Source organism: Trichechus manatus, unplaced genomic scaffold (genome assembly GCF_000243295.1).
Source record: "Trichechus manatus latirostris isolate Lorelei unplaced genomic scaffold, TriManLat1.0 scaffold00205, whole genome shotgun sequence".
NCBI classification, from domain to species: domain Eukaryota; kingdom Metazoa; phylum Chordata; class Mammalia; order Sirenia; family Trichechidae; genus Trichechus; species Trichechus manatus.
Window position 1 is genome coordinate 130,264 of NW_004444141.1, and position 24,766 is coordinate 155,029.

At 38.3% G+C, this 24,766-nt stretch overlaps 1 protein-coding gene across 1 annotated transcript; it reads right to left on the reverse strand.

The window, feature by feature from the left end:
• Nucleotides 1–484: 484 nt before the first annotated feature.
• On the reverse strand, nt 485–23,342 carry LOC101358009 (cytoskeleton-associated protein 2-like). Its single transcript, XM_012558993.2, has 10 exons — nt 23,273–23,342; nt 22,242–22,326; nt 19,507–19,509; nt 15,162–15,234; nt 14,180–15,045; nt 13,511–13,715; nt 12,054–12,224; nt 10,353–10,422; nt 1,295–1,544; nt 485–823 (listed from the first exon to the last, which is right to left on the reverse strand). Exons 1-10 carry the CDS (start codon nt 23,340–23,342, stop codon nt 568–570), a joined length of 2,049 nt encoding a protein of 682 aa, XP_012414447.2. The 3' UTR covers nt 485–567.
• Nucleotides 23,343–24,766: the final 1,424 nt, after the last annotated feature.

Sequence of the window (24,766 nt, forward strand, 5' to 3'; positions counted from 1 at the left end):
AGTCTTATGTGTCTAAATGTTTTGAGGGAGTCACTCTACACATTACAATTGTTAACTTTCATACCCATCCAGAATCATCAGAAAAAAGACAGAATAAAAGTTAGTATTCTGTTTAAAGGCAAGGAGGTATATCATAAATTTTAAAAACATATCCATGCAAAATTATAAATTTTATCTGGAACACTCACTTTCTAATGATGCAGCATTACTGGAGTTACATTGAATGACTTATAATGTTTCTGTAACTCTGGACTTCTTAAAAGTGAAAAAGCTAACATTATGATGAAACTTGCTGATCCTCAAGAAACACAGTGAACTACCTGACAAAATTTTCCTATCTTCAAGAAAAACTCAGCTTCTGTTGAGATTGACAAAGAAGGATTGGGATTCTGATGCATCAAAGGCAACTCCTGCTATAAAGTGAAAATTAGTAAAGGAGCTCACTGCCATGAATACTGAGAATACTCAGGTCCTTGGCCAACCTTAGACCTAAGAGAAATGCAAAGCCACAAAAAAGAAAATAAAAAAACTCCAGGAATAATAAAAACCCCATTCCTCATCACAGCTTTATTTCTCCTCTGTTGTTTCAGTCTCTGAGTACATCAGGCACAGTGCAGCATTAGGACGGCACACAAAAGCATCAGTTTCACGTCCCAACTCTGTTAACTGTTCTAATGAAGACACACAAGGATAATGGTCTTTTAACATATCTGGCAATTTAGAAGTCTTGTCTTGAAGACGTCGAGAACGTCTCACTGGTGTTAGAAACTTGAGCTCTTTAAATATCGAATTTGTATTGTCAAACTGAATCTTCTTTTTCGCACTGAAAAAGAAAACACAAAATTATTCCCAAAGTTCAAAAAAACATGTGAACACTTTTGCTTTCTACTTCTATGCTATTTACCATATTATATTTTGTACATTACAACCATTTGATTACTTGTCTTATAGAAAGAGAGAGGTACTACAAGATCCTGGAAGTGAGGAACTTCTTTTCTCTACTTGATGTTACAACTTATACACAATAGAAATCTAAATATCTGTAGAATTGGCTAATTGCTCAATCCAAACCTGCTGATATTAGCAATACACAATAAGAAGTTAAAATGATGTGAAAGTTTTCTTTTTCAAAATGGCACAATTTAGACAAGAGCAAAGTAAATACAGTATTTAAAAGGTGAAAAATCCCAATCACATTCCATTTGTTTGAAAACCTTTCTATTATCAAAAATACCACATTTATTATCCAAAAGCATAAAAATAAATCATAGCATATTACATTTTAAAAGTTCACCTTTGCAAGGATGGCGTAGAAGATACATTATATTTAATCAAGCAACTCTCCCTGGTTTCTTTATCCAGAGTTTTAACATCATTGGCTAGATCTTTTGTTTCGTCCTCTTGCTCTTTCTCACAATCATGAAACATCACACTTCTATGATGTTTATTTTCCATTTTTGGTTTTCTTGGCTCTGGATTCACACCTATGTCTTCAGTGCTGACTTCTTGGACTTGTTCCTTGGTTGCCTCCTCAATATCATCTGCTATACAAAATACATCTCTAGATTAAGCTTTGGCCATACTTTAAGAACAAGAGTCAGAAGATACTTAAGTTATTCAAAGTTGACCAAATTTTCAAAACGAAAGAACCAATCTGCCATCTCTTAACTATTACTTTTTCTTAGCAGACACTGCTGCCAACTATTTAACAACTATATATTGAGTATCTCCTATGTGTCAGGAATTACAGATACAAATAAAAGAATGAAATCATCCCAATCCTTGAGAAGCTCACAGTCACTGAAGAGACATACTTGAAAATAACTAATTATAAGTAAGATAAATGCTGTAGTTGAGGCAAGAACAAAGAGCTATGGAATCTTAAAAAAAGAACAACGACCTTTCCTTGTAGGGAAGGGGGATAGCTAGGGAAGGCTTCACAAGTGATACTTGGGCTGGTATTGAAAAACAAGTACTTGACAAGACCAAGGAGGATACTCTTAATATGAAACATAAAAGGAAATGATTTACTAAGACAACATTTAAAGGACCAGTGTCCTCAGAATATAGGGTAAGGAGTAAGGCGGGAGTGTGGGGAGGAGGTGGCGAGCTCAGAGAGGTAGGCTGGGGCTAGATTGTAATGAACTTTATATGTAAGAAGTTTGATTTAAAAAAAAAAAAAACAACACAGTGCAGAGCCAGTTAAAATTAGATATGGTCACTGTTAAAGGAAGGTCTAGAATGACAGCAGATGAAAACTAATGATCTGTGATGGTAAGAAGAGAAAGCTGTTATAATAGCCTAAGCAATGTGATAAAAGTGGGGACAGGAAGGAGAGCCCTATTTGAGAGATATTTCTGAAATAGAATAGACAGAATTTAATGAACAAATGAACGCATATGTGTGTCTAAATGAGTGTGCATGTGTATTAGGGGCATACCTTACGAAATTCCTTGAGTTTAATGCCAGAGCAGGGTTTTTTTTCTGTTTCCCCATCCCTGTTTTGAGGGGAAGTGATAATGTGTGTAAGTGTCTTAGTCATCTATTGCTGCTATAACAAAATACCACAAGTGCATGGCTTCAACAAAGAGAAATTTATTTTCTCACAGTCTAGTAGGCTACAAGTCCAAATTCAGGGCGTCAGCCCCAGAAGAAGGCTTTCTCTCTCTGTCGGCTCAGGGGGAAGGTCCTCGTTGTCTTCAGTCTTCCCTCGGTCTAGGAGCTTCTCTGCACAGGAACCTCAGGTCCAAAGGATGCACTCTACTCCTGCACTGCTTCCTTGGTGGTATGAGGTCCCCAACTCTCTGCTTGCTTTCCTTTCCTTTCCTTTTATCTCTTGTAAGATAAAAGACGGTGCAGGCCACACCCCAGAGAAATTCCCTTTACACTGGATCAGGGATGTGACTTTAGGAAGGGTGTTACAATCCCACCCTAATCTTCTTGAACATAAAATCACAATCACAAAATGGAGGACAACCACACAATACTGGGAATCATGGCCCAGCCAAACTGACACACACATTTTTTGGAGGACATAATTCAACCAAGGACAATAAGGAAGCAGTGAGGAAAGATAAAAGAGTTCAAAATAAAACATGGTTAGATTTGAAATAATTGTGAGACATTCTGGCAAATCCATTCAGCTGAGAAGACCTCTAGATCTGATTAAGAATTGGAGATTTTACTAAGATGTTTTGGTTGGATGGTAACTGATTATGGTTTTTTTGGTGAATGGAAGTTGAAGTAAGGAGAGGGGGAATCCATTAATTCAACAAATATTCAAGTGCTAATATATGCCAGGCATTGCATTAGTACTGGGGATACAAAGATGAGGAAGATCAGACACTGTCCTGACCACTGAGTTTATAGTTCAAAAGGAAGATGGGGCACACAAAAGAGGTGCATCAACTTAGTTGGGTTTGTGGGAAGAGAGATGGGTATCAGGGAGAGACCTCAAAGAAGTGGCATTTGAACTGAAGTTTAAAGGATAAGTAGGAATTAGGTAAAGAAAGAGTAGAAGACAGTCCTGGAGAGACCAGGAGGCAAGAGGTAATATGGCTCCTTATAGGAAATGAAAAAATATAAAAATAATAAAGTTACTTAGGGATGTGGGGGAGAGGGAGAATGACATGAGAAGAGGTTGGACTCAGGAATTTAAGCAGATGAGTGACAGGGCATTTGGGTTATACTACTGAGAATGGATTGGAATGGAGCAAGAGTACAAAGGCAGGAAACTACTTAGGAGACTATTGCTGTTTAGGTGATCCTGACCATAATAATGGGAGTATAGATGGAGAGAAGTAAATGGATTTTAAGAAATATGTAGAAAGTTATACTGATTGGACTTTGAATGGCTGGGAACAGGGAGAAGGAGGTAGGAAAGAGAGAGGGAGTCAAAAATAATCCCAAGACTTCTAGCTTGGACAACTGTATAGCACACACTGAGACAGGGAACCAAAATTATTAGATTTAGGGGAAAATTATGTGTTCAATTTTGGATATGCTGGGTTTGAGGTACCTGAGAGACACCTAGGTGAGTATCTTACATTTCCCAATAATGTTCTGTTACTGCTTACAAATACATTTACTTTGTAATATTGTTTTTAAACTTGAAACTTATACAATTCAGAAAGCCTAGAGGTTATGGATACCTTTTTTCCCCATCTAATGTAATAAATGAATCAAATGAGAAGAAACAGCTGCAAACATCTATTAATAGTAGGAACACGGAATGTACGAACTATGAATTTAAGAAAAGTGGAAGTCATCAAAAATGAAGTGGAACACATAAAGATCAATATCCTAGGCATTAGTGAGCTGAAATGGACTGATATTGGCCATTTTCAATCAGATAATCATATGTTCTACTATGCCAGGAATGACAAATTGAAGAGAATGGTGTTGCATTCATTATCAGAAAGAACAGTTCAAGATCTACCCTGAAATACAATGCTGTCAGGGATAGGACACTATCCATACGCCTACAAGGAAGACCAATTAATAAAACTATTATTCAAATTTACACACCAACCACTAATGCCAAAGGTGAGGAAACTGAAGATTTTTACCAACTTCTGCAGCCTGAAATTGATCAAACATGCAATCAAGATGCATTGATAATAACTGGTGATTGGAATGTGAAAGTTGAATCAAAGAAGTATGATCTGTAGTTTAAAAACACGGCGTTGGTGATAGAAAAGATGACAGAGATCGCATGATAGAATTTTGCCAAGCCCAACAACTTCTTCCTTGCAAATACCTTTTTTCAACAAAATAAACAGCGACTATACAAGTGAACCTCACAGGATGGAAAACACAGGAATCAAATCGACTACATCTATGGAAAGAGACGATGGAAAAGCTCAACAATGTCAGTCAGAACAAGGCCAGGGGCCAACTGTGGAACAGACCATCAATTGCTCATATGCAAGTTCAAGTTGAAGCTGAAGAAAATAAAAACAAGTCCACAAGAACCAAAATACAACCTTAAGTATTATCCTACCTGAATTTGGAGACCATCTCAAGAATAGATTTGATGCACTGAACACTAATGACCGAAGACTAGACGAGTTGTGGGATGACATCAAGGACATCATATATGAAGAAAGCAAAAGGTCATTAAAAAGATGGGAAAGAAAGAAAAGACCAAAATGGATGTCAGAAGAGACTCTGAAACTTGCTCTTGAATGTACAGTAGCTAAAGCGATTGGAAGAAAGGATGAAGTAAGAGAAGAACAGAAGATTTCAAAGAGCAGCTCTAGAAGACAAAGTATTATAATAAAATGTGCAAAGTCTTAGGGTTTGAAAACCAACAGGGAAGAACATGCTCCGCATTTCTCAAGCTGAAAGAACTGAAGAAAAAATTCAAGCCTTGAGCTGCAATATTGAAGGAGTCTATGGGCAAACTATTGAACAAGGCAGGAAGCATCAAAAGAAGATGGAAGGAATGCACAGAGTCATTGTGCCAAAAAGATTGGGTGACGTTCAACCATTTCAGAAGGTAGAACATGATCAAGAACCAATGATATTGAAGAAAGAAGTCCAAGCTGCACTGCAGGCACTGGTGAGAAACAATGCTCCAGGAACTGACAGAATACCAATTAAGATGTTTCAACAAACGGATGCAGCACTGGAGGTGCTCACTTCTCTATGACTGGAAGAGATCCATATTTGTACCCATTTCAAAGAAAGGTGATCCAACAGAATGGGGAAATTATTGAACAATATAATACACAAGTAAAATTCTGCTGAATATCATTCAAAAACAGTTGCAGCACTACATCGACAGGGAACTGCCAGAAATTCAAGCTGGATTCAGAAGAGGACATGGAACGAGGGATATCATTGCTGCCATCAGATGGATCTTGGCTGAAAGCAGAGAATACCAGAAAGATGGTTTACCTGTGTTTTACTGACTATGCAAAGGCGTTCGACTGTGTGGATCAAAACAAATTATGGATGACACAGCGAAGAATGGGAATTCCAGAATACTTAATTGGACTCATAAGGAACCTGTACATAGACCAAGAGGCAGTCGTTCAAACTGAACAAGGGGATACTGTGCAGTTTAAAATCAGGAAAGCTGTGTGTCAGGGTTGTATCGTTTTACCATAATTATTCAGTCTGTATGCTGAGCAAATAATCTGAGAAGCCGGACTATATGCAGAAGAAATGTGGCATCAGGATTGATGGAAGACTCATTAACAACCTGAGATATGCAGATAACACAACCTTGCTTGCTGACAGTGAAGAGAACTTGAAGCACTTACTGATGAAGATCAAAGACTACAGCCTTCAGTTTGGATTGCACCTCAACATAAAGAAAACAAATTGGACCAATAAGCAACATCATAATAAGTGGAGAAAAGATGGAAGTTGTTAAGGATTTCATTTTACTTGGTTCCACAATCAATGCCCATGGAAGTAGCAGTGAAGAAATCAAACAACGTGTTGCACTGGGCAAACCTGCTGCAAAAGACCTTTTTAAAGTGTTAAAAAGCGAAGATGTTACTTTAAGGACTAAAGTGTGCCTGACCCAAGCCATGACATTTTCAATCGCCTCATATGCATGGGAAAGCTGGACAATGAATAAGAGTAAAAAAGAATTGATGCCTTTGGTCTGGGGTCTTAAAAGCTAGCGAGTGGCCATCTAAGATGCATCAATTGGTCCCAACCCACCTGGACTAAAGGAGAATGAAAAACACCATAGACACAAGGAAAGTATTAGCCTAAGAGACAGAAAGGGCCACATAAACCAGAAACTTCATCAGCCTGAGACCAGAAGATCTAGATGGTGCCCGGCTACCACCAGTGACCGCTCTGACAGGGAACACAACAGACAGTCCCTGATGGAGCACCAGAAAGATGGGGCACAGAACTCAAATTCTAGTAAGACCAGACTTAATGGTCTGACTGAGACTGGAGGTACCCCGGAAAGCTTGCCCCCTAGACTCTCTATCAGCCCAGAACCAAAACAATTTCCGAAGCCAACTCTTCAGACAGGGATTGGACTGGACTGTGGGACATAAAGTGATACTCGTGAGGAGTGTGCCTCTTAGTCAAGTAGATACAAGAGACCAAAGGGGCAGCTTCTGTCCAGAGGTGAGATGGGAAGGCAGAGAGGGTTAGGAGCTGGTTGAATGGACATGGGGAATCAGGGGCAGAAAGGAGGAGTGTGCTGTTGCAGAATGGGGTGAGCAATTGGGGTCACATAACAATGTATGTATAAAATTTTGTATGGGAGACTAACTTGAAATGTAAACTTCATTTAACTACAACAATAAAAAAAAAAAAAAAAAGACAAAAAAAAAACCATTCCCGAGGCCGACTCTTCAGACAAAGATTAGAATGGACTATGGGACATAAAATGATACTCATGAAGAGTGTGCTTCTAAGCTCAAGTAGATACATGAGACTAAATGGGCAGCTCCTATCCAGAGGTGAGATGACAAGGCAGAGAGGGTCAGGAACTGGTTGAATGGACACAGGAAATCCAGGGTAGAAAGGAAGAATGTGCTGTCACAGTATGGGGAGAACAACTAGGGTCACATATCAATGTATGTATAAATCTTTGTATGAGGGACTAACTTGAATTGTAAACTTTCACTTAAAGCACAATTAAAAAAAAAAGAGAATTGATGCCTCTAAATTATCGTGCTGGTGAAGAATACTAAATATACCAAGGACTGCCAGAAGAATGAATAAATCTGTCTTGGAAGAAGTACAGCCAGAGTGTTCCTTGGAACTGAGGATGGTGAGACTTCATCTCACATACTTGGACGTGTTATCAGAAGGGACCAGTCCCTGGAGAAGGACAATATGCTTGGTAAGGCAGACGTCAGTGAAAAAGACGAGGACTCTTTTTTTTGTATTTGTAGAGTTTATTGTATTTATCTTTTACATATATATATTTATTGTACTTCAGGTGAAGGTTTACAGAACAAATAGTTTCTCATGAAACAGTAGTACACATACTGTTTTATGATATTGGTTAACAACCGCACGACAAGTCAATCCTCTCCCTTCTCGACCTTTTTTTTCTTTTTTTTTGGTGAAAATATACATAGCCAAAGATACACCATTTCAAAAATTTCTACATGCACAGTTCAGTGACATCGACTATGCTCTTCCAATTGTGCGGCTATTCTCACTTTAGATGAAGATTTACAGAACAAAATAGTTTCTCTTTAAACAGTTAGTACACATGTTGCTCTATGACAATGGTTAACGACCTCACTACACATCAACACTATCCTTACTCAACCTTGGGTTCCCTGTATTTATCTTTTTAATTATCATTTCTGGTTTTTTTCATTTGTTCCTGTCAGTTTGAGTTATTATCTGGTGCCACTGTCTTCCTCCAATACAACTCTGAAAAGACGAGGACTCTTGACGAGATGGATGGACAAAGTGGCTACAACAATTGGGTAAAACATAGCAACAATTGTGAGGATGGCGCAGGACTGCGTAGTGTTTTGATCTGTTGCATACAGGGTCACTATGAGTCGGAATTGACTCGATGGTACCTAACAACTACAAACAATGTAATAAATATTCTATTTCCTAGCAAAGATTACACTAACTAGTATTATTCTGTTAAGGATAATAAGATAGAATAACTGACTCAAATTTACATTTGTTTTACGTTTCCACATATCTCTAGAGCCAGTGAGAATTATGAGGAATATGGCTTTTTATGAAATTCTTATTTCCACTTTGTTCTTCAGCACTTAAGAGACAAAATCAGGTTATTCCTAAACCTTTCTCCTCCCTTTGTTTGTGGTAACTATCTTTCCTGGTTTTCCTCTACCTACCTGACCATTCCTTCTCAAGCTCCTTCATTGAATATTACTAGTACATAAGGGAGCCCTGGTGGCGCAGTGGTTAAGCATTCAGTTGCTAACCAAAAAGTCTGCAGTTCGAATCCCCCAGCCACTCCTTGGAAACCCTATGGGGCAGTTCTACTGTCCTATAGGGTCACTATGAGTCAGAATCAACTCAACGGCAATGGGTTGGTTAGGTTTTAGTACGATAAGATCATATACATCTTCTATATGTCCCCCTGGGCATACTAACAGCCATTATAAATTGGAAACTCTGGTGGTGTAGTGGTTAAGAGCTACAGCTGCTAACCAAGAGGTCAGCAGTTTGAATCCACCAGACACTCCTTGGAAACTCTATGGGGCAGTTCTACTCTGTTCTATAGGGTCACTATGAATTGGAACCAACTCGACGGCAATGGGTTTGATTTTTGGTATATAAATGGAAATATTCTCTGTTCAACCAAACATACTAACAATAGAAGCATGTACTCCTCACACACAATCCATTAGCATATTAAACTCATTGAACCGTTTTTTTTGTATTATATGTAACCAAAAACATACAACACAATTTATAATATTAGTATGATCTTTAATTTTATTTAAACATTACTCCATGACTTAGATCCCTATATTTTAAATTCATTTTTGTGTACTAAAAAGAAGGATACTTATAACTACTCTAGAAAGCAGTCTGGCAGCATATATCAGGAGCCTTAAAGAATCCAAACTATTTGACTCTTGTTAAAATTAATCAAAAGAAAATAACCAGATACAAGCAGAGACAGTACATAACAGGTTCTCAAATGTTTATCAACTGAGTGATGTATAGTGTTATGGGAAAAATGGGCAAGAACTCTAAACAAGGAAACAAATTATGCTACATTTATACGTACTGATTTCATACCCTATCTATTAATAATGGCTAAAATTTGAACTTACTATGTGCCACAGATTGTGATACTTTATTTTTTTTAATAGTTTCTTTATATAGACTGTTTCATTCAGTGATCCCAGTAATCTTGAGGAAGATGTTAACATTATTCCCATTTTACAGATAAGTAAGGGACTAAATGTCTTGCCAAAGGTCATACTAATGGGCACAGCCTATATCTGATTCTAAAATATGCTTACATCTTATGTACCTAACAGCTAATGAATCTCACATCTCGTCTCTATCTGCTATTACTAGCAAAATGAATTCTTGAATGAGCTCTACAGCACAGAACACATCATAGAATTTAGTAAGTAAAAGGTCTTTAGAGATCATTTAGTCAGACTGCCTAATTTGTCAGACAGAAATTAAGGCCTAGAGAGGTAAAGTAACCTTCACACTCAATGACAAATTTGGGTTTTGAACCACATCACCTAAATAAAAATCCTTCATACTACATAAACCCACTGAATCAGGGGTAGGTCAACAAAAGTACCTACATAACTTAAAAGTTAAAAAAGATGAAAAACCTAACTCAACAAAGAAATTTAATAAAATCACAAGTCACTTGAAGGAAATCAAAGAAACAAACTTACCAAAATTAACTGTATCTTGACTCTTCATTGTTAGAATATCTGCAATTGCATGTCGCATCTCTTCAATAGGCTTAATTTTTTTTTAACAAAGAAAGTAAACCCGTAAACTTCATATTCTCAGTCATTAACTAGTTTTCCAAGTTGAAAATATTAAAACTATAGTGATTAAGATTTCATATTTTAAGGCAGTGGTTTTTTAAAACCATGCTCTCAGAACAACTTATTTTGTCACTAAAATTGAAAAATGGCTGTCATTTCCTATGTATAGAATACAAATAAATTTAAAGGATAAGAGTTCATCGATTTAAAAATTTCCTCAATTTTTCTTAAGGCTTTGGTAACTTGTTTGCCTGATGAGAACAAAATTAAGGAGTGAGTAGCAAACAACATTAATACTTAATAGAGAGCCGAAGAGCTTCTACATCTAAGTCCATGGTTTTATCTTTGTTTCACATGCTGTTAAATACATCTCTGAACAACTTAAGATTGACCAGTCCAACATATTTCATTCCTTGAAATATTTAATAAGTGCCCATTACATGCCATACATTATAAACATTTACTATGTTTCTTTGAGCCACCATGCCAGTTAATGCAATATATATAAGATATTATATAAAAGGGGAGCCCTGGCTCATAGTCTTAGCCCCTGAACTTCTCGCACATCCTGCTTTCAATTTTCTTGGCTAATTTTGATACTTGTTTTCCAGTTTCTGCTCTGGTGTCACAATTTTCTCTTTATACTACTGCTTCTTATGTACAGCCTTCATACCAGTTAGGCATCGAAGCTACACTGTCATAAGTGGCCTTAAGTAATATCCCTCCTGGTCCAATGTAGTAGGGATAGATCTGATACTCCATTCAGAAGGAAATTTGTCAAATATAATTACCCTTCAGCAAAGTATTTTATACCTAACAGCCACTGAGAGAATATATACTGACTATTTGAGTTTTGATTCAAATAGTACTTCTTGGCTTTGCTAAGACCACAGTGAATGGACCTTTCTTATGGAAAGGCTAAGAAGAGGAATTAGAAAAAAAATCTCTAAGAGAGAACACATTTCTGAGCAACTTGGTCAAAAGGAAATATGTTTTAGAACTATCTACCCATATAAACAAAAACAAACAAACAAAAACCCTCAAGACATGATCTGTTCTATACTGAGAGTTTTTTATACCAACAGACTAGGAAGAGGTGAGAGGTTATGGCAACAAACCACTATGAATGCAGTTTAACATCAGAGAAACCAGTTTAATGCCATTTTCTACAAGTGGGCAGGAAGGAACATACTGTCCATCAATGCGAGTACAGGGCTCAGGTGTGTTCCTAAAGTGAAGGAAAGTTCTTAATAATATTTTAAACGTTAATTTAATTCTGTTTGCTTTATAGTCAATAAGCACAATTTTGATATTAAAAATTGAATTTCCTAGTAGATTTCCCAACTAGAAAATGCACAGAATGACATGTTGCCCCGAAACATTTCTCAGAGTTCAGTTTTACTAAATTTACATTTCAGCTTATATTCATTTTCTAAGGTCTGACTATCCGTAGAACACAGGAAAAGTTTTAGAAGGCTGAGAAACAGCTTTTCATTACTACTACATATACATAACCACAATTTTACCACGTTACATTGTGATGTGTTCAGAAGCAACTCAACCATTTACCCTGTATTAAAGAGGAGTAAGTTTTCATCTCACCTGAGCTCCTGCCAGGATGGCCTTCTCGTAGATGGTAATAATATGTTCAATAGGACTTGTGACTGGCTCAAGACGTGCAAGGCACACCCAATACTTAACAAGTTTTTTGGCATCTGGAATATTTTTAATCAGGTCATTCAATGTGACCAATATTTCTTCTTTTGGGCATCCCTAAAAGAGCAAGAAATTAAGTGTGTGATATCTTTAGCCTACAAATTATAAAATTAATGATTAAGCTTACTGTAATCAAGATCAATGACAAAGACAGAAAAACTTCATATAAAAATATTCATAAAAGCATTAGTTATCATCATTTTCCTTACTCCAAACTTATTCTGAATGGCTACGAAAAAGCCTATTACTCATGAATATTCCAAACCAAACCAAACCCATTGCCGTTGAGTCGATTCCAACTCACAGTGACCCTATGGGACAGAGTAGAACTGCCCCACAGGGTTTCCAAGGCTGTAATCTTTATGGAAGCAGGCTGCTACAACTTCTTCCTGCAGAGTGGCCAATGGGTTTGAACCGTGGATCTTTTGGTTAGCAGCAGAGTGCTTAAGCACTGCGCCACCAGGGCTCCTTCATGAGTATTAAACCCGTTGCCGTAGAATTGAATCTGACTTATAGCAACCCTATAGGACAGAGGAGAACTGCCCCACAGAGTTTCCAAGGAGCGCCTGCTGGATTTGAACTGCCAGCCTTTTGGTTAGCAGCCGTAGCTCTTAACCGCTATGCCACCAGGGTTTCCTCATGAGTATTAGGTAACAGAAAATAAAAGACTAGTTTAGATACGTGTTAGTAAAAAAAAAAAAAAGATTGTCACTTCACTTGGTTTTAATGTTTATCCTCTTACATATTGTGGGATTCCATTTGTTAATTCATAATGACAGGAGAAAATACTTAATGAACATGTTTGAACAAATTGTTAAGAAACAGAAGTATCAGAGTTAAAAAGCAATTATCTACTCCAAGCTTACTCTGTATTAACATCTTAGAGGAATACCTTGTTTAAACTCAAATAACAACACTAATTATCCCTTTGATAAACTTATATGAATTCAGTGCAAAATGTAGTCAGTTAAAGGCTAAACCCATTGCTGTCGAGTTGATTCTGATTCATAGCGACCCTATAGGACAGAGTAGAACTGCCCCATAGGGTTTCCAAAGCTGTAATTTCTACAGAAGCAGACTGCCACATCTTTCCCAGCAGGGGTGGCTGGTGGGTTTGAACCTCTGACCTTTTGGTTAGCAGCCAAGTGCTTAACCACTGTGCCACCAGGGCTCTTTCAGTTAAAGGCAAACACGGAACAACCTCACAATTAATGTTAAGTCACCATAACATCCTTGACATAACTTCGTCAAAAAGATTGACAATGAAATTTAGTTAGATAATGTTTACAAAAGTAATCTGCAAACTATAAATGCTACACAAATATAAGATAAAGACAATACACCTCATTAATCAGGTTCAGGCATTCAGAAAACGTCTTGTTTACTTTTTCAGTAAATAATCTTTGTTCATCTTCTTCTGCCATGGTAGTCCAGAAGGACCCGGCCGGTTTTTCATTTTGCCCTGCAGCCTCAGGCTGGGTCACTGCTGAGCTAGGAGGTCTTTTCAGCACTCTTCCTTTGCCAGCTTTCCACTCAGTCAGACGAGCTCTACAGTTAGAAGTAGCATATAAACGTTACTATGGTACTGATGACAGAACTCTGTCAAATGAAGAAACAGCTAAAAAATACTTCAGGTCTTTAAGTAGTTTCTCACTAGAGGCACGCACATAGTTCACAAATCTGAAGGAAAAGAAACACTGAACAAAGTCAGTGACATGCTTAAAGACCTCCAAGAATGCATTTTTAAATGGAGAGTTTATAAAATATTTCCCAATTATTATCCGGTGTTTTAACTTAGATTACAAAAAGCAACTTGATAAAACACACCCAAACACAGTAACTTTCAGGTCCTATAATTCCACAATATACACTTACTTGGATTTGTCTCACATGACAGAAGAGATTGCACAAAAGAAAATTCTAATACACTCAAGGAAATTACAAACAAAATTCACAAATACTACTCTATTGAAAACTAAGGTAACAAAATGAAGAAAATTCCATCTACTCACTTTCTCTGTTCCGTGGTTTCTTTGGGCTGAGCCGATCTATTACTGACACTGGTCTTTGCTATAGTATGTCTTCGCTGGTCGATGGTTTCTGACTTTTCTATCAGTTTGATATTAGAAGATGAAGCAGGCCTTGCTACGATTTCAGATGCTATGCTTCTTGATCGTGCTTCATTTCTTTTTATGTCCTGAGCAGAACTGGTTTTGACACAAGATAAATCTGTTTTCAGTTGAATCAGTTCTTTTCTACGAGGTCCTTTCTGAATTGTAACATTGGCAGAGGTTCTACTGATGCCTTGTTTCACCTTGTATTGGGTATGATCGTGGTGGCTTCTAATAGGAGGTTGCACAAGTCGTCTGCTCTGAGATACAGAGCTCACAATTTTAGTGGTAGTAGTCACATTTGAGGCTCTATCACTTTTCACTGTTACATTGCTGGTGCTCATAGGCTGAGGCTTGGTGGCATTAGAGATAATAGCTGAAGGTTTCTTGTTTGTTGCAGAACTCTCATCTTTGACTTGTAGAGGTTTTCTGAACGAATTAATCTTAGACTCAACAACTCGGCCACAATAAGACCCAAGCACAGGTTTCTTGTGCATGTTAGCTTCTTGCTTCGGTTTTTCTGTAAGCATTTGTTTCTGTTTATTATTTTTTTTAAGGTGAAATGCCTGGCTAAATGTCATACGTTGATTTTGGACATCATCTTTAATTGCTAACAACCGAAGAGGCTGATTATTATTCTCAAAATCATGTGTATCAACTTCTAAAGCTGAATTGGTTAATTCACTAGGTTTTGAAGGAATACAATTTGTTTCCATTGTCACATTATTTTTTATCCCTGTAGGTCCATTGGAATTTTCTTTATTAGCCTAAAAGAGTTATTTTAGACAAATCAGTATTTCAGGACTCATTTCTTTTATGAAGAGTTTAGGAAAGGGCAAGGGGAATAGAAGGACTGTTCATGAGTGCTATGTCCAGTACTTACCATTTTTGTTTTAAGTTTCAGAACATTTACCCCATTTTGGACCTGGTCCTTAGATGTCATCACTCTCTGGTCTCTATTAATTAAAAAAGTAAATAAAAATTAAACATTTGACCATGTACTAAGAAGTTTTCCTGTTTGAGGGGGCATGGGGGGAGACAGTGAACATTAACAATTAACTCTGACTTCATAATTTGGGGAAAAAGATGTTGTAGTCTGTTTCTATAAAGATTTACAGCCTTGGAAACCCTATGGAGGCAGTTCTACTCTGTCCTACAGGGTCACTAGGAGTCAGAATCAACTTGAAGGCAATGGTTTTCAGGTTTCATAATTTTATACGTCAAACAGAAGGAGGAACTGAACTGCGTTTCATTTGTCCTAAGCAATACTTTTCTTTATTAAAATGTAATTTCATAGTGTAAACAAGATGACTGAGGAATTTAAAAGTACTTGCTTTTTTTAAAGTCTTAAAATCCTCACCCCATAATATATGTAAACACTTGATATTCTCATTCTAAACCATTCTTCTTTAGTCATCAAAAAGTCTTCAAAAAACCTTTTATTAAGCAACACTTCTGGGTTAAAGTACTTAGTAACAGTTACATTGAAAACTTTAAAACAGCCCTCCCAAGAAATCTTAAATTTACCATACACGCACTCGCAGCTTCATTTACATTGAGAACATGGGCCCTTAGTATATAGGTGGCTAAGTGGCATTGCATTTACGATATTCATCCAAAGCAAATGCTTCCTCAAGAATTTGTCCCAAAGTCCTTTTTACAGGTATAGATTGGCTAGTACAGGCCACAAGAATCTCTTAGCAGGCAATTATACTAAGAGTGTTGTTATGTTTCAAGAAAGAGTTAGAAGACAAAAGAGAACAGTTCCTAGCTTAAGAACAAAAGAAAAGTTATCTTCAGAAGCGGGCCTCTCTCCAGACAGACTCTTCATCTGTCTCATATCTAAATTATGAGATTTTTTTTTTCCTGCTCACCAAACTCTTTCTCAGAATCAGGTTTCTTCAATCTAGGAAAATTTCAACTTTCATTTCTCAAATATTGCTTACTCTCTTTTCTCTCCTCTTGGAGTTCTCCATATGATGAAGACTTCTCTATACCTGACACCTGAATTATTCTCACAGACTTCCCATTCCTCTCTCTGTGCTGTGTTCTGGGAGAATTCCCAGGCTTGATCCTACAGGTCACCAATTTGTTCTTCAGTTAGTCTATTCTGCTATTCAGTTATCTAGAGATTTTTATTTTAACAATTATATTTTTCATTCCTAAGATGTCTAAATTCTTTCATAACTACCAGTTGTTCCTGGCTTATGGATATCTCATCTCTTTGAAGATATTTTAAAATCCACTTCCTTTGATATACATTCTTCTGACTGCTTAGTTTGTTACTTCTCTTTCATTGTTTTGGACTTTCTCACATTTGGTAATTCTTGACTGTTTACTGACCATATTCGAACGAATCTAAGATGCTGTTAATTGTAAGTGTCTTCATCTTGCATATACTATTAAGGAAAAAAAATACCATCTATTTAGACACGCCATTGAGTCTAAGACAGATTCCAAGTTCCGAGATGTTACCATGTGAAAAACTGGATATCTTTAGAGTTGATAATTTTGGTTATAAAATTTTGGTTACAAAAGGTAGTGTAAACAAAATTATCAATTCTAAATTTTGTCAATTCTAAGATGCACATTTTTTCATATGGTAACATCTCTGAACTTGGAATCTGTCTTAGAATCAATGGCATGTCTAATTGGATGGTGCTTTTTTTTTTACTTAATGGTATACAAAATAAAGGCGCTTCTTACAATTAACAGCAACCGACTGCTATACAAGGTCGCTGGTTTGAAATCATCAGCGGCTCCATGGGAGAAAGAGGTAGGAGTTTGCTTCCGTAGAGATTTACCACCTTAGAAACCCTATGGGGTCGCTATGAGTCGAAATTGACTGGACGACAGTGGATTTGGTTTTTGGGTGGGTCTTTCATATCTGTGTGCTCAGTCTTGCTTGGGGAAGGGGCAGAATTGTTTACATAGCTTGTACTATACATTTTGAATGATGGAGAAGGTCAAAACGTGCCACTGAACAGGGTATCTTTGTAGCTATCTTGTGAGTATGGGTGTTTCTTGTTCCTCCCATACACTGCCAGTCACCCAGAACATAGCAATGTCTCTTACATTTACTACCAGGGGCAAATACCTCTCTTGCTACTGCCTGGCTCACTGTTTGGTGTGGGCTGGAAGGAGATGATGCTTAGGGTCAACCTGCCAGGCTCCTCCCATGTGGTACTTCAATTAATCAGGTCCCCTATTGACCTCAGCTTCTACTACTTCCGGGCTAACAGCATACTGTGATGCTATATCACTGAGAAAATCAGAAGCAATCTTTTTTTTTAATTGTGCTTTAGGTGAAACTTTACAGAGCAAATTAGTTTCTCATTCAACAATTTATACAGAAATTGTTTTGTGACATTGGTTGCAGTCCCCATGATGTGTCAACTCTTCCCTTCCACACTCCGATTCGTTTCCCTCCATCCATTTTTCCTGTCCCTTCCTGCCTTCTCATCATTGCTTTTGAGCAGGTGTTGCCCTTTTGGTCTCGTATACATGAAGGAACTAAGAGGCACGTTCCTCATATGTGCTGTTTGTTTTACAGACCTGTGTTATGGACTGTGTCCCCCCAAAAGGTGTATCAATTTGGCTAGACCATGATTCCCAGTATTGTGTGACAGTCTGTTATTCTGTCATCTGATGTGATTTTCTATGATGTTAATGAGGTGGGATAGGCAGCAGTTATGTTAATGAGGCAGGACTCAATCTACAAGATTAGATTATGTCTTAAGTCAATCTCTTTTGAGATATAAAAGACAGAAGCAAGCAGAGAGACATGCGGACCTCATACCACCAAGAAAGAAGTACTGGGAGCATAGCCTGTCCTTTGGACCCGGGGTTCCTGTGCTGAGAAGCTCCTCGACCAGGGAAGACTGATGACACAGGACCTTCCCCCAGAGCTGACAGAGAGAGAAAGCCTTATCCTGGAGCTGGCACCCTGAATTCAGACTTCTAGCCTCCCGGACTGTGAGAGAATATATTTGTTAAAGCCATCCACTTGTGGAATTTCTGTTATGGTAGCACTAGTTAACTAAGACAATCAGTCTAATCTTTGGCTGAAGAGTGAGCCTCGGGAGTGGCTTCAGGTCTGAGTTAAAAGGGTGTCTGGGGGCCATAGTCTCAGGGGTTTTTCCAGTCCCCGTCAGACCGGTAAGTCTGGTCTTTTTATTTGTGAATTTGAATTTTGTTCTACATTTTTCTCCTGCTCTGTCTGGGAGCCTCTATTGTGATCCCTGTCAGAGCAGTTGGTGGTGGTAGCTAGGCAGCATCTAGTTGTTTCGGCCTCAGACTGGTGGAGGCTGCAGTACTTGTGGTCCATTAGTCCTTTGGACTATTATTTCCCTAGTGTCTTTGGTTTTCTTCATTCTCCTTTGCTCCAGATGTGATGGGACCAGTAGATGTACCTTAGATGGCCACTTGCCAGCTTTTCAGACCCCTGAGGCTACTCACCAAAGTCGAATACAGAACATTTTCTCTATGAACTCTTTTATGCCAACTGACCTAGATGACTCCTGGGACCATGGTCCCCAGCCCTAAGCCCCAGTAACTCAGTACTTTGGGGTGTTTGGATGTGTCTATGAAGCTTCTATGACTTTGCCTTGGTCAAGTTGTGCTGACTTCCCCTATATTGTGCACTGTCTTTCCCTTCACCAAAGTTCCACTTATCTATTGTCTAGTCAGTGTTTTTCCCTCACCCCTCCCCTCCCTCGTAACCATCAAAGATTGTTTGTGTGCATAAACCTTTTCTTGAGTTTTTATAATAGTGGTCTTATACAGTATTTGTCCTTTTGTGATTGACTTATTTCCCTACTCAGCATAATGCCCTCCAGATTCACTCATGTTGTGAGATGTTTCTCAGATTCTCATTGTTCTTTATCCTTGCGTACAGAAGCAATCTTAAGAAGAATTAGCCCCTCCTGTTTTGACAGATGAACTCATGCTGTGGTGATCTAGGGCCAAACTCTCCAATTCTGCTCTCCATTCCACTCCCTCTTCTCTACTCATGGCATTTGCTCCTGCATTTATTTGTTAATCTTTCTGTATCAGTAACTTCTCCCTGTCCTAGGTCATTTCCATCAGCATATAACCACTACATTTATTCTCTTCTTAAAAAGCCTTAAACCTCACATTCTCTTTCAGCTAATGCCTAGTTTCTCAATTTTCTTTATAGCAAAACACCTTCAAAAAGATACTTATACACACTGTCTTCATGTTGTCACCTGCTATTCTCTCCTCAGCCTGTGTGTATCAGGAATTGTCCCTATCACTCTAGTCAAACACCTAGTACCATTATTTCCATGATTTTACATCTCATAGTCAATTCTCAGTCTGCATCTTACTGGATCTCTCAATAGCACTTGATAGTTGATAGCCAGGCAGTAGCAAGAGAGGTATTTGCCCCCTGGTAGTAAATGTAAGAGACATTGCTATGCTCTGGGTGACTGGCAGTGTTGAGTATTTTCTTCATTTTGCTACTAGATCACCAACTTTTCCTCCTACCTCACTTCTTTTAAGTCTCTGTCTCTTCTTCCTAATCTGCCCAATACAAATTTTTAACTTTTCTTCTGCATTTTTTAGTTTTATACTGCCTAGGAACTCCCGTTTTTCTGTGAGTGCTAACAGAATTCCAGTGCTTAGTCTTGAAATTACTTGCTTTCTTAATGCTAGCTAAAAATCTCAGGACGACATGGAAAACAGGTCTTACTCACCTGTTCAGTGTGGAGATGTAGATGAAAATATATAATCCTATTCTGTGTTTTTATTACAAAACTGCTTTCAGAAGGGTTATCTTAACAAAGGAGTCTTAAGATACTTTATTTGATTGTAAAATAGAATTGTTCAATAGTATTAACTGGTTAAATGTTTGTTCCTGAAAAGCTGCAACCCTGATTGGTTGTCTTAACTTAATAATTTGTTGCTCAAGTAATAATATTTAAACTGACCTTTGTTTTTTGAAAGAGTAAATATAGTACTCATGAGGTTTTTTGGTTAAGTCAGAAGAAGAGATTTAGAATTTTTTTCCCATTTTGTATGAGTATTATAAACCCCATTATCCCATTTGATTCCTCATTAAGTTACTATCTTATTTAAATTACTATTATCTCATTTAGTCGCATGGTTTGAAATAAATACCATCTATATAGGCAGTCCCCAGACTACGAACGAGTTCCATTCCTAACTTTGTCATATTTGTACATTAAGTTGAACAGTTACGTACGTATCTAACATTAGTTAGTCAAATGTTTGTCTTAGTATACAGTGTACCTTTCTATGCATAAAAACAATAAAGAAACACTTCCAGATACACTAAAACATCTTTGACATAACACAGTAATAATAATAATAATAATAATGTTTTGATATCCATCGCAAAGTAGCACCTGTTTGATATTACGAACCACTGCACGTACCTCGAATTTTTAATATAATAGGCTTTACGGGGGTTGCTTCATAACTACAGGTTGTACATAATTTTGATATTCGTAACCCAGGGACTGCCTGTACACTGAAAATTCCCAAGCTTCTATTACCAGTCCCAACCTCTCCTCTGAACTTCAGATGCATAACTATTTGGCATCTCTGCTTGGATATCTTATTGACGCCTCAAACTTAACATGGTCAAAGCAGAACTCCTGATTCCCCCACATCTTCCTCAGTCTTCCCCATCTCGATATATGGTATCACTATTTACTCAGTTACTCAAACAAAAAATCTAGTGTCATCTTTTTCTTAAACAAAGAAATGTGGGATTTGTGAAACGAGAAAATGTTTATTTTAAACTAAAGCAACTTACTAACGTAATATTAGAAATTTAAGAAAAAAGCATTTTATTTGGAAATAAAGTGAAACTTATATGGAGTTGCAAAAATAAAAATAGTTTAAAAAAATCCATATACTCTTTATCCACATTCAGTCATGGTTAACATTTCAACCCATCTGCATTATCATTTGCTCTCTCTCTTTCTCTCACCAGTCCACTGTATGTAATGCCACTGAGCGATCATGAAACGATAGCTACCACTTATTGAATTCTCACTATGTACCAGGCAAGGCATAGCAAAATATATATACTATCTCATTTAATTCCCAAGAAACATGTATTAACTAATTCTATTTTAGTACAAGTAAAAAGACTCAAAGAGGTCACACAGCTGTTAAGTGGCCAACTTAAAGATTCCAGCACAGGTTGTTATTACTCCAGAGTCCATGCTCTTAGTGTGCACACAAACAACCTGGGGATGTTACTAGAGGTTATCTCTAGAGAGCAAGGGGACCTTTTGAATTTCTGCTTTATATATCCTTCCGTGGATTTGTTTTTGTCACACCATGTCCTATCATTATAATTTAGACAAAAAAATGAAGATATTTCTATGGAGGGTTAAGACTAAAACAAACGATCACCAAACATTTGGGAGCTACCGCCCCCCAAAAAAGCTCCCATATATTAAAAGTTTTGCTAAATTACAGAAAGACAGACCTTTGTAGCCCCGTATAAACCATCAGTCAACATTTTAGTATAGACACATACTCTGCTTTAAAATTACTTCCTCTGGGAGTGTGAATTAATTTACAAAGAAAATTATGATCTGATACTACACTGTCCAATACTGTACCACTAGCCACATGCGTGGCTACTGAGCACTTGAAAAGTGGCTAGTCCAAATTGAGATGTAGAGAAAGTAAAAATATACACTAGATTTTGAAGACTTAGTACCAAAAAAAAAAGGTAAAATATCTCAATAGTAATTTTTTACTATAGACTACATGTTGAAAATTACAATATTTTAGATATATTAAATAAAATATATTAAACTTCATTTTATTTCTTAAAAAGACTTTTTAAATGTGGCTACCAGAAATTTTAAAATTAAATATTGGTTCATAGTTATATTTTTAAATTATATTAGCTGTGATACAATTTTACAGAACTTCAATGAAATAAACTTAACTTCACCTGGATAATATCTGATGTTCCTGTTTATATACAAAAAGTGTTTTTTCTTTTAATAGACGTTGCTTGAGTTTTTGTCGTCTTTGCTCTAAATAACGAAAAGAAAGATCTACAGGTCAATATTAGTTAAAACAATAACATCAAATAAATATTGCTGACTAAGTGAAGATTTTATTTAGAAAATTGCACTACTTACGTTCACATCTATATAACAAAAAATGTCCTAGTTCTTTTGCTTTTGAGAAATAATTCTATTAATAATAGATTGTTAACATAAAAGGTCCCTATAACCACTCTGGAAAAGAATTACATTCTTATTGCCTGACAGTAAAAAATCTGGAGAACATTATTTTCAACATGCGGTTTCCGAACGCTAAGCTTTAAGAAAATAAATGATAGGGATGAGACACCAGACCCCAAGTTCTGCCGAATTCGCCAGAAGTGGGTTGAGTGAGTCACTTCAGTTTGTTTCCTTTTTCCCATAGGCTGGACAAAGAAATAAGATTAATCCTGGGAACCGGGGCATCCCTAGGATTCCATAATGTCTAAGCTCTAGGTGTTAAATTTGAAAGATCAAACTCCAACCGCGCAGAAATGAGCTCCCGAATCCAGACGGGGAGCGGCAGCGCAGGCGCAGTCCGCCTTCAGGCCCTCCCCGCCGCTAAACGGGCTCGGGGGCTGCCTCCAGCCTCGCAGCAAGGGGGGCCGGCCGGCAGTAACGGCCGCACAGAGGCGCTCAATCCGCAGTCACCCCACGGAGTGGGTGCTACTCTTTTATTACGCATTTCACAGGGGACAAGAGTAAGGTTTGTAAAGACGGAGCGACCTGTTCAGGGTTCTCTTGCAACGCGTCAGGGGTGGAGCTGGTCCAGGGACAGATTCTCCAGTAAGCAAGGTGCGCACTGGCTGACTCGTGTACCGGGCTTGCTGATTAACCCGCCCCTGAGCTGGGCTGCGGGCCGCTGGGGCCCACTCGCCCACCGCCCGTTCCCTCTGGCAAACGACCCACCTCCCATGCGCCGCTCCTCCCTCACCTCGGAACGCGGGCTGAGTCCTCTGACTGGGGGGTAGCTGCAGGTTCGGGTGCAAGGCTGGGACGCTCATCCCAGGCCGGCAAGGAGGGCTCCTCTCTCGGATCTGACTGCCTCAGGTTCCCACAGATCAGGTAGGTTGCACGCTCAAAAAGCCGCCAGCGGCCCTGCCCTTAGACGGCGCGACCGCCGCCCCCGCCCATTGGTCCTTGCCTGGAATTGAAAGGGCCAATGGGCGCAGAGGGGCGGAGCCTGGGCTGCCGTTGCTGGGGCCGGGTGTTGTTTCTATCCTTGTCAGTTAATTAAAGGGGCTCTGGAATGAGTCTCTAGGTTTTCAAAACTAAACAATTCCTTTCATATAGCTTGGAGTGAGTCGTCCGGCTGTATTCATTCGTTTATTCACTTACAGTTATTAAGTCCCGACTGGGTGATGCAAACAGGAACGTAATTAGCACCTAAGAAAGGTTGGAGATTCAAGTCCACCCAGAGACATCTGGGAAGAAAGGCTTAGTGATCTGACAAATCGGCCATTGAAAACCCTATAGAGCATAGTTCTACTCTGATACACCTGACGTTGCCATGAGTTGGAGTCATGAGTTTACTCCACAGTCACTGGGTTTTTCGGTTATGTACTAGGACTGTTGTCGGTTCAAACTCATAGAGACCCTATTTGTAACGGAAGGAAACACTGCCTGGTCCTGTGCCATCTTCACAAACACTGTTATGCTTGAGCCCATAGTTGTCTTCCTCTTTTTTGCTGACCCTCTACAGTACCAATCATAATGTCCCTTTCCAGGGACTGATCCCTTCTGATAACATGTCCAAAGTATGTGAGATGTAGTCTCGCCATCCTTGCTTCTAAGAAGCATTCTGGTTCTACTTCTTCCAAGACAGATTTGTTCGTTCTTTTAGCAGTCCATGGTATATTCAGTATTCGTTCTTTTAGCAGTCCATGGTATATTCAGTATTCTTCGCCAACACCAGAATTCAAAGGCGTCAATTCTTCTCCAGTCTACCTTACTCATCGTCCAGCTTTCGCATGCATATGAGGCGATTGAAAACACCGCGGCTTGGGTCAGGCGCGCCTTAGTCTTCAAGGTGACATCTTTGCTTTTCAATACTTTAAAGAGGTTTTTTTTGTAGCAGATTTACCCAGTGCAATGCGTTGTTTGATTTCTCGACTGCTGCTTCCATGGGTGTTGATTGTGGATCCAAGTAAAATGAAATCATTGACAACTTCAGTCTTTTCTCCGTTTATCATGATGTTGCTTATTGGTCTAGTTGTGAGGATTTTTGTTTTCTTTATATTGCGGTGTAATCCATACTGAAAGCTGTGGTACTTCAAGTCCTCTTCACTTCAGCAAGCAAAATTGTGTCATCTGCATAAAGCAGGTTGTTCATGAGCCTTCCTCCAATCCTCACACCCCATTCTTCTTCATATAGTCCAGCTTCTTGGATTATTTGCTCAGCATTAGTATTGAACAGGTATGGGGAAAC

Coding starts and splice junctions, on each gene's coding strand:
- LOC101358009 (XM_012558993.2), bottom strand. CDS start 23,342: ATGAGCGTCCCAGCCTTGCACCCGAACCTGCAGCTACCCCCCAGTCAG. Junction 10,423..12,053: donor CCATCCTGGCAGGAGCTCAG/GTGAGATGAAAA, acceptor AAAAAAATTAAG/CCTATTGAAGAGATGCGACA. Junction 1,545..10,352: donor TCAAGATACAGTTAATTTTG/GTAAGTTTGTTT, acceptor TATTTTGTATAG/CAGATGATATTGAGGAGGCA.